At 53.0% G+C, this 9,787-nt stretch overlaps 1 protein-coding gene across 1 annotated transcript; it reads left to right on the plus strand.

Annotated features, from left to right (window-relative positions):
- The first annotated feature begins 7,390 nt into the window (after positions 1-7,390).
- On the plus strand, positions 7,391-9,198 carry LOC125085566 (putative POM121-like protein 1). Its single transcript, XM_047704048.1, has 2 exons — positions 7,391-8,795; positions 9,065-9,198. Exons 1-2 carry the CDS (start codon positions 7,391-7,393, stop codon positions 9,196-9,198), a joined length of 1,539 nt encoding a protein of 512 aa, XP_047560004.1.
- Positions 9,199-9,787: the final 589 nt, after the last annotated feature.

A 9,787-nucleotide genomic window follows, 5' to 3' on the forward strand; every position in this document is an offset into this window, starting at 1 on the left:
TGGGTGAAACGACTGTGTGTCCCTGAAGCCCGCTGTTGCACCAGACATGCTGGTGGCACCCACAGGTCCCTGGGTTTGAGGCCCAAGCCTTCATGGTATGTGCAATTTCATACGAGTCTGAGAGAAGGCTTTGGGATTTAGGTGAATGTGGAGCTGACAGGGCCCCCTTTGTTAAGCTTGTTCAAGGAGCAGAGCCATTTGGGCCCTGCTCTGTGCTTCTAGGTGTCACCACTGCTTCTCTCTTCACAGGATGGAGTGGGGCTTGCTGGGCAAATGCGGCATCCTGAAGCCATCCTGTGGCAGTGGCTCTGCGATTCTGGCACCCATTATGGGCATGCCTCCCTGCACAGGGCGCCCCCAGAGAGGTTTGCCAGAAGGCCGGAGTCGCTGTCCTGTCTTCTCCGGGAGCTGGGTGTGCAGCACGGTGCTCTCTGAATGCTTGCCCCAGTGGGGCCAACCAAGGGTGTGTGTCAGGCTGAGAGAAGCAGGGCTGATGTCGGAAGTCCTCCCGCACCCTCAGAACTAGAGTGTTTGTTCTGCTGTGGGTCTCACGTAACGGTCACAGCATGAGCCCCTTTCGACGCCCTTGTGTGGGGCTTCGTTGTGGCTGAGGCAAGGGGGTGCATTCTCTGTCGGACCCCGACCTGAGGCCCGGCAGGCAGCCTTCCTTAGGATTCCGCACCAGCCCACCAGAACACCTCTTTCTCTCTTCAAGAAAGAGGCCTGCACGCAAAAGGCAGCTTGGCTTCAGGCTTGTTTCTGGGAGGAAAGGCGGTGGTGCTTACTCGAGGTTTCCAGGCTAAGCTTTGAGAAGGCATCCTTCTCCGTGCAGCGACGTGTGTGGGGACGGTGTTGGCATTCCACCCTGATTTGTTTCTCACAGGGAAGTTGAGGGGCTTGACCTGAGGCGTTCCCACACACTCCGAAGCAGCAAACCTCTTCCCCGTGTAAGACGCAAGGCGCTGCCCCGGGAGATGCCGGCCCCACAGCCCGGGAGCTCCGTCCTCAGGAAGCGGGCCCATTCCTCTCACATCCACGCTTCTCTCTTCACGCATGTCGTTCAGGGAAGACGTTTTTCCCGGAGCAGGGTGTTGCTTTGAATTCAGGGCCTCGCTGTCCCTTTCGGCTTCCAGGCCCCTGGGTGAAATGACTGTGTGTCCCTGAAGCCTGCTGTCGCACCAGAGATGCTGGCGGCACCCACTGGTCCCTGCGGTGGAGGCCCAAGCCATCAGGGTGTGGGCACTTTCCTACGCATCTGAGAGAAGGCTTTAGTGGAATGCGGAGTTGACAGGGCACCCTCGGTTAAGCTGGTTCAAGAAGCTGAGTGGTTGGCGCCCTGCTCTGTGCTTCTAGGTGTCACCACCGCTTCTCTCTTCACGGGACAGAGTGGGGCTTCCTGTGCAAATGCCTTCTCCTGAAGCCATCCCGTGGCAGTGGCTCTGCGCTTCCTCCGCTCATTCCGGGCAGGCCTCCCTGCACAGAGCGCCCCCAGAGAGGTTTGCCTGAAGGACGGCATTGCCGGCCTGTCCTCTCCGGGAGCTGGGTGTGCAGCACGGTGCTCCCCTGACGTTCGCCCCAGTGGGGCCTAGGACGGTGGGCGTCAGGCTGAGGGAAGTGGAGCTGCTGTCGGAAGTCCACCCGCGCCCTCAGCACTAGAGTGTTTGTTCTGCTGTGGGTCCAGTGTCTCGGTCGCAGCAGAAGCCCCAGTTGACACCCTTGTGTGGGGCTTTGGTGAGGCCGAGGCAAGGGCCCGCCTTCTTAGATGGCCCCTGACTTGACAAATCCATACAGAAAGATCAGCAGATAGTGAGACAGACAGAAAGATGCATCTACAGACAGGTGAGTAGACAGGTGAGAAAGAAATAGACTGACAGAAAATGGACAGTCCTATATACAGAAAAAAGTAGGCAGGCATACAGACAGAGGAACAGACAGATCCACAGACATACAGATAAACAGATGTACTGATGAAGAGATAGGAAGGAAGACAGAGGTTAGGGCAGACATGCAAATAGACATAAAATATCTATAAAGATAAGTAGTTATACAGACGGACACGCAGACAGGTAGAAGTACAGACAGGCAGATGTATATATAGATACAGAAAAACACAGAGAGACAGACTGACGGAAGGCTGGTAGAGAGACAAGTAGATATACAAAGAGATAGATCAATGGGAAGACAGACAGATGGATATTGTACAGGCAGACAGGCAGAGAGATGGACAAATAGACAAGCGGACAGAAAGATTGGCAAAGAGACAACCAGCGATACAGAAAGATCAGCAGAGAAATGATCAGAAGGACAGAAAGGCAGGCAGACAGGCAGGCAGGCAGAGAAATTCTGAGAGAGAGAATGACCTATTGACAGATTTGCAGACAAAAAGGCAGACAGAGAGACAAACAGAAACTAATTGAGCGACAGTAGATGGACAGAAAGACATAAAGATCGAAAGGCAGATAAACAGATAGCAAGACAGGCAGGTGGTCAGGCCGACATAGAGGCAGGCAGGATGCACAGAAGCACCTCAGGACTTGCTCTCCAGCCTCCTCAGGATCCCAGATCTGTCCCAGTCCCTCCCGGGATTGGTTTGTCTGCTCTACAGAGGCCGAGCGGACACCTCAAAGGATCCCTCCCATTCACAGCCTGCTCCGAACTCACCTGTACTTGCTCCCACAGCTTCTGATTGCCTTTCAGCTGAACTCTCTCCTGGACTGGGTCCGGGCAGCAGGGCAGGCCAGTGGGCCCCATGCCCCGGGCCGGACCCTACCGCCCAAGGGCAAAGAACCCTGTGCCCCTTTCCCTGAGCTGGAGAAGGGGCCTTCCAGGTGGGTGTGGATACAAACAAAACAAACTGGGAGGGACTCTGGAAATCCCTTCTGGCATCACCATCTGGAGTGCGGGGGGGCGGGGCTGCAAGTTGGAGCAGAGCGGGTGATGACAGGAAAAGCACACACTTCAAGCCTCATAGAAGGAACAAAATGTGCATGGATTATGAATTAATGTATTTCCATTAGAATGCATCATTATTGAAAAATTTAACTGGCAGGACTTCTGACTTAAAGGACATTTTGATTTCTGCTTCTTAAACTTTATCCTTGAGTTAGAGAAAGTGACCTGGTCATAGTAATGACTCCCCTCCTGGTCCTCTTGACAAGTTCTAGAAGCTGTTGATTGGCTCAAGGGTGATAATCTCTATGTCTGTACTCGTGGGCTTTGGGGAGATGGACCAGAAAAGAGCTGGGCGCACTCTTACAGATGGGAAGTAAGAATGTGCATTTAAACAACAGATCAGGGCTTGGGTTATAGGCCTGGGCATCTCTCAGCAGCTCTGTATCCACTCAATTCTCTCCACTCTCTGCTTTGGTGGTGCCTGGACAATGAGGGAGCGCTCTGGGTCCACACATCTACATAGAGCCACCCTCACCCAATGGGGAAATGCCCAGTGCAGGAGAATATCCTGCCGAGAGAGAGACAGAGAGAAAGAGAGAGAGAAGGCAACACAGAGTCAATGCCACTTTGATCGTTCAGGTGGAAACAAGTAACTATTTGGGCCATGCATGTGCACATGTGTCATCCTGGCTGTGTTTCTATTTGTGTGTTCTTGTGTGTGTCCCCTCTGTGCGTGTGCTTTTGCCTGAACCAGGTGCACATTCTCTGGTTCCAGGGCTGAAAATCTCTGTGCCTACACAGACAAGATCATGTGACAAGCATTTGGAATATGAAGATTTTGTCAGCTTGAATTGTGTTTGGACGCGCCCCATGTTGCATGCTTTCTGCCTTTGTGACTAGGACAGCTTGCCACTGAGGCAATCTGTTGAGCAAATGGCCAGGGGAAGCCACTCTCCCAAGAGGAGTCACTACTGAACTCCGCTATTAACTGAGACTCTTACATTCTGGGTGAAATTGCAGAGTTTTGACCAAGTTCAAATGGCATGAAGAGCAGAACAGTGTAGATCTGAAATCTTCTATGGGATCAGAATACTTTCTGCTTTTTGAATATTTGACAAAGTGCATATACATCAAACGTTTCATATTTTTATTTATTTTATTTTTGCTGATTTTGTGGGTTGGGAGATTTTGACAAAAATTGTATCCTAAAGCCGCGTTCTTGGAATGTGTCTAAACAAGGGCTTCCAACGCGAACCAGAAGAGGGCAGCAAAACACTAGTCACTAGACTGTGTTCCTTGATCTGGGACTGGAAAGCAGCTGCAGGCTTTCCTGCCTCTTTGGTTCTTGTGCATTTGCTTGATTAACATAACTCCAGGACCTGCAGCAGGTCCACACATCTTTAAGGAACACACCAAGCCTTTTGTTTTTAGCATGATATTTCTCAGCAATAAGATATCAGAGGATATGGCTAAGTTATTCAAACCAGGGTGGAAAAAATAACAAAAACCCACTCAAAATTAATGTTACTAAAGATCCAGTGGAGTCAGAATGAATCATATAAATACAGAATGAATATCTTACTGAAATTACCAATTTTAAGCTTATTTTCTCCATGTATATTGCATTATTTGCTAAATTCTGCATTCACAAAAATACATGTAGTGTTCAGAGAGAATGATATTTGAAAGGGAAGTGATCAAAGTGTGTCTCAATTAGTTATCACAATTGGCAATTGCCACCAGGAACATGGCTTCTTTACCTAACTGCAGGCAACAACTGGACATGTATTAATTAGCATTTAGTGTGCAAAAATAGAGCTGTCATCCCAAATGTAATGTGAGATAGTTATGAACACATCTTAAAAATTTTAAGACTCCTGAATAGGAAGGAATAGACTGACCCATAGGAAAAAGGTCATTTGTGTTTCTCTTTTTTTTTTTTTTTTTAAAGATTTTATTTATTTGAGGGAGAAAGATTGAGAGAGCATGCATGAGAAGGGCGGAGGCATACAGGGAGACAGAGAGGCATACTCCCCACCAAGCAGGGAGCCTGATGGCTGGGGCTAGAGCCCAGGACACTGAGATCATGACCTGAGCCCAAGTCAGGTGTTTAAAAGACTGAGCCATCCAGAAGCCCGTGTCTCTTTAAACGGAGAAATTACAAAGAAGTGTTTCCTTTAAAATTAGCTATGGGGCAATAACGTCTGTTTCCACCAATGTTATTTGCTATTGTGCCGGAATATAGATGAATGCAAAGTTAGGAAACAAACAGGAGGAATCAAAGCTACAACAGTGATGCAAAAACACGTTAGGTCCTTTTTTATTTCTGGCTTGTTCACTCAAGGTCATGTCTGTGAAATGTAGCAATAGCTCATTTCCTCATTACTCTGCACTGTGCTGTCTAACATATCAAATGATACACATGTCCTCTATTACTGATATAAAATTGCTTTGTGTCTGCCTTTTCTAGCTTTTAACTACTTGCACAACTTTCAGCGGACATGAACAGTAATCTCTGTTGGTCTGTATCATAGGAGGCGTGCTGTGATGTTTAGACTTCGAGATCCTGCCTTTTCCATTTCTGTGAGGTTTCAGAAGTACTGAAATATTGGTAAGGAAAATCCTAGATTTCAGTACCGGAAACTGTAGATTCCCCTGCTCGCACAAGGGATCTGAGCTATCACTTTGCAAGGACCCTACAAAATATCCGCAGATGGTGGACGAGTTTCCAGTCCTCCCGCAGGACCGCTCTAGGCGTGGACAGCCTCAGGCCAAGCCCACAGCTGCCACAGGTGCACCTCAGCAGCTGGGTGGGCTCCGTCTTGCTGTGTTCGGTCTCAGCTGGGGAGTCCGTGCAAGGACACCGCCTGCCTTGGGAGGGTGGGCTCATGGCAACACGGAAGCCCCTGATGGAAGGCAGGGACACTGGGGGATTTCTGAAACGCAAGAGACATACATCTACTGCTCTAGGAGAATGCTTGCCTGTCTTCAGGAGAACTCCAAGTTTGCACAGAAATGAATGGAACTTTTGGGAAATGATGGAAGGAATGACTGCATAGTTAGCTTTGAGGTCCACACCTGATACAACATTTCTTATTGTGCTGCTGGGCTCCATGGGGCCTCCTATGATCAGGGTAGCCAGGAGACAAGATAGGAAGAAAGAGTGTTTTCAAAAAAACGTTTCCGTCATGAAAGTTTAGAGTCTGGGGGTGCCTGGCTGGCTCAGTGGAGGAACCTGTGACTGGGTCTCAGAGTTGTTAAGTCCGAGCCCCACATTGGGCTTAATGCCTTGAGAAATGCCTTGATGGGACAATGGAGACTCACATTTAAATTTTAATTTAAAATTAAAATTTAATTTAATTTAATTTTTTAATTTTTTTATTTTTTTAAAGATTTATTTATTTATTTGACAGACAGAAATCACAAGGAGGCAGAGAGGCAGGGAGAGAGAGAGAGGAGGAAGCAGGCTCCCCACTGAGCAGAGAGCCCGATGTGGGGCTCGATCCCAGGACCCTGGGATCATGACCTGAGCGGAAGGCCCCAACCCACTGAGCCACCCAGGCGCCCCTAAAATTTAATTTTAAAATTAAATCTTAAAAACAAAATATGGTCTAGAGGATGTACAATGAAAATTAAAGTCTCCCATGTTCCCACCGAAAGGTAGCCAGAGGAGATGGCTGGCACCCACTGCACCCCCATTCCTCTTCCTCAGTTCAGCCTTCAAGCCTGAGAGATCTGTGAACCCCCTGAGGGTGGGGAATGAGGTAGTCAACCCCTCCACAGCACCTCTGCAGGCCTGATTCATGCATTGGGCAGCAGCCCAACAGAAGCTGTGCGCGTGCACAGGGGTTCCTGCACGCGAGCTCATTCCTCAGGTTCCAAATTCCAAAGTTGTGACCTGGCAACAGGCCCCGCATTGTGCTCTAGGCCTTCTGCCACGACTTGGCAGCTGAAGGAGAGCACTGTGAGCATAGTTCGCTATCCTCAACATCTGGCCTTACTGGACTGCTCTATGGGCACCTCCTTGAGCAGGCTGTGCCCCTCCCCCCAGCCCCGGGCTCTGTGGGGTCCGCACCTGCCAGGAAGGCTGGTCCACCCCACCCCACTCACTGTGGCCGCAGACTACTCTTGGCGCCCAGGGCTCACCCAGTGATCCACGCCCCAGGGTCCACTCGCAGGTGGTCCTCCAAGTACCCCGCAAGTTGGCAACCGCGCTCAGTCCTAGCAGCTTGCAGAAGTCCTAGCAGCTTACCCTGGAGACCCTGAGCTTTCTTCTGGGGCTCCTCACCTCCTCCTGCAGGTGGGGCTGCCAGGTGAAGGCGATGCTGTCGGCTCCTGGATCACGGGTGTCCTGCCACCGCCGCTGCGAGTCCATCGTGGACACGGTAACCCCCTGTGTGCTGCAGAAGTGGGTCGTCACCAGACTGCTGCCCTCAGCACCCAGGAATGTCCATGTCTCCATAGGAGAGGGTGTGCAGAGACCCAAGAAAGAGCAAGGATGGCACAGCTAAAGGGAGACCCTGCACTTACAGAGGGGCAAGAGACTCACAGAAAGGACCATAAAGGCTCTGGGGCCCCACAGGGGGCATTTAGGTCCCTGGGGGTCCACGGAGGCCTCTCTTCCTTTGTGCCCAGGCCTGGGCTTCTGCAGAGAGCCCTCCCCCGGGAAGAGAGGTCAGAAGACCCATGCAATAAGTCCCCCAGCTCCCATAGGAGCTCCTGCCCCACTCGAAATGCCATCACGAATTCCTACAGTTCCACCAGGGGCTGCCACCCAGTGCAGAGGAGGAGGGCTCTGGCCACAAGTCAGGCCTCACGGCCCCGGAGGTCCCCCAAAAATGTCAGCCAAGAGAGCCCCTTGTGTCCTGCCGGAGTGCCTGCACTTTGCGAGAAGAACCAGCTAGAAAAGGATGCTGATACCACCACGGGGCAGAAGGCAATGCAGAGGAACTGCTCATCCCCAGCGGACTGTTCCAGGCCCCGAAAACGCAAGGTTCGTCTGCTGCCACACAGGCGAGGGGAGCCTCTGAGGCTGCCACCACCCCCTGAGCTGGGGTTTCGAGTGACTGCTGAGGACCTGGACTGGGAAAAGAGAGCTGCTCTCCAGCGCAACCAAGATGCTCTTCGAGGGGACACAGAGGCTACCTGCAGCTGTGGCCCAAGTTTGCCACACAGTGCCTTGGCCCTGTCTGCTGCAGTGGCAGCTCCCCTGCCAGCCTCTGACACCCAGGTCACCTCCATGGACTGCTCCCCTTCTTCCCAGCCTCTCCTCTTGTGGTCTCACCCTGGCTGCAGTGGGAGCAACTTTGCATCTACCCAGGCCCTCTCGACGCCATCCAGGGACAGCATGGCCTCAGTCACAGTTCTCCCAGGGCTGCCTGAGCTGCCTGGGGGTAGGGGCAACCCAGGATCCACTGCCCAGGCCCCACTCGGGGCTGTTGGAGGGCAGTGGCCCAGAGCCAGCACCCTTCACAGCTCTCCCCAGCATGGAGAGCCGGCAACTCAGGCTCCAGACCCACTCCAGGCCCTGAGCACAGCTCTAGCCCAGCTGTCCTTGGGCAGTGGCACCCAGGCGGGTTATGTGGTTCCCTTACCCTCATCTGCCTCCCGGGGCACCCGTGCCAGTGCCCAGCCAGGTTCAGCTACCTCCCCTGCTGTACTTGCCCCTGGAGCGGCCGCTGCTCCCGGCTTGGCAGCTGCCCCCCAGGTGCCCGGCACCCTGTCCCATGCTGGGCCCAACAGCCAGCAGCCCGCCCCCCAGCTGGCAGCACAATGCCGGCCCCCATCAGCATGGGGCTTTTGGCAGCACCCCCAGGTTTGGGGAGAGGAGATGATGTTGCAGACCTGTGCTCCAGCTTTGGGGCTCTCAGCATCACAGCAGGAACGAGCAGGGGCCCCAAGCAGCCCGCAGGGCTCCAGGGCAAGCCTGGGCCCAAACACAGGGGGCCGCCCATGCCAGAGCACCCTGTTGGGGACCGCTGGAGCCAGCATGACGAACCACCCTGTGTCGGGAGCCCTGAGTGCCCCTCCCTTCAGTCACATCCCCAGGCACCTGACCAAGCAGAGGTCCAGCTCAGATGGCTGCAGCACTGCCAGCAAGGCCACCTGCGGGGGCGGGGGCATTCTGGCCTCTCCTCCTAGCAGCCCGGCCTCCCTGTTCAGCACGGTCCAGAGCAGCCTTGCCACCAAGACCCCCTCATCCCCTGCCCAGCACCTGATTGGATGCAAAAGAGCTGCACCATGCAACAAGCCATCTTCCTCCACATCACAGCCCACTCCCTTGGGGCCCAAGAGGCAGGAGCTTGACTGAGCCAATAGCTTCCTGGAGAAGTAGCTGGTGTTGCACTTCCTTCCAGGTGACACCGGTGCAAGACTAGTGCGGAATGGGAGACACAAATCAAGCTTGGTCCTGGAGCAAAACTGGGTTCCCAGCCTGCCAGCCAACATTGGGAAAACGTCCCAATCCCTGACCCACCATTTTGAAGGAAGGTGGGGGCTTGAGGCCTCATCTGTGATCCCAGGGGCCATGGGTCTTGGGACAGTACACAGAGATCCGTGTCCCTTTGGCCTCCAGTCCCACAGCTCCCGGGACTCCTGCCGCTGCCCACAGGATTCCCCTCCCCCTCTCCCCATGTTCTTCCCAGAACCTTTAGGTAAGTGTTCATTTCATTAATTAAAGCCTTGTTCTAGTTTCTCTGCATAGCTCTCCTGAGTCTCATTTGTGGGTCAAGTGTGCAAAACTTGGGAGTCGAATGGGTGCTGGCATGGGAAGCCAGACGCCATCGTTTCCAGGTTCCTGTGGCCCAGCAGAGTGGGTAGGGCTAGAAGGATGGACCCTTGAAGAGTGAGAGTAGGTGTTCAGTTTCGGGGATGTGCCTGGGAGAGCACTGGCCTG

This window comes from Lutra lutra, chromosome 15, assembly GCF_902655055.1.
Source record: "Lutra lutra chromosome 15, mLutLut1.2, whole genome shotgun sequence".
NCBI lineage: Eukaryota > Metazoa > Chordata > Mammalia > Carnivora > Mustelidae > Lutra > Lutra lutra.

What these genes read in the sequence shown, in the direction of transcription:
- LOC125085566 (XM_047704048.1), top strand. Translation starts at nt 7,391, where the DNA reads ATGGCACAGCTAAAGGGAGACCCTGCACTTACAGAGGGGCAAGAGACT. An exon ending in ACGAGCAGGGGCCCCAAGCA is followed by an intron (nt 8,796 to 9,064) that starts GCCCGCAGGGCT and finishes AGCACGGTCCAG; the next exon opens with AGCAGCCTTGCCACCAAGAC.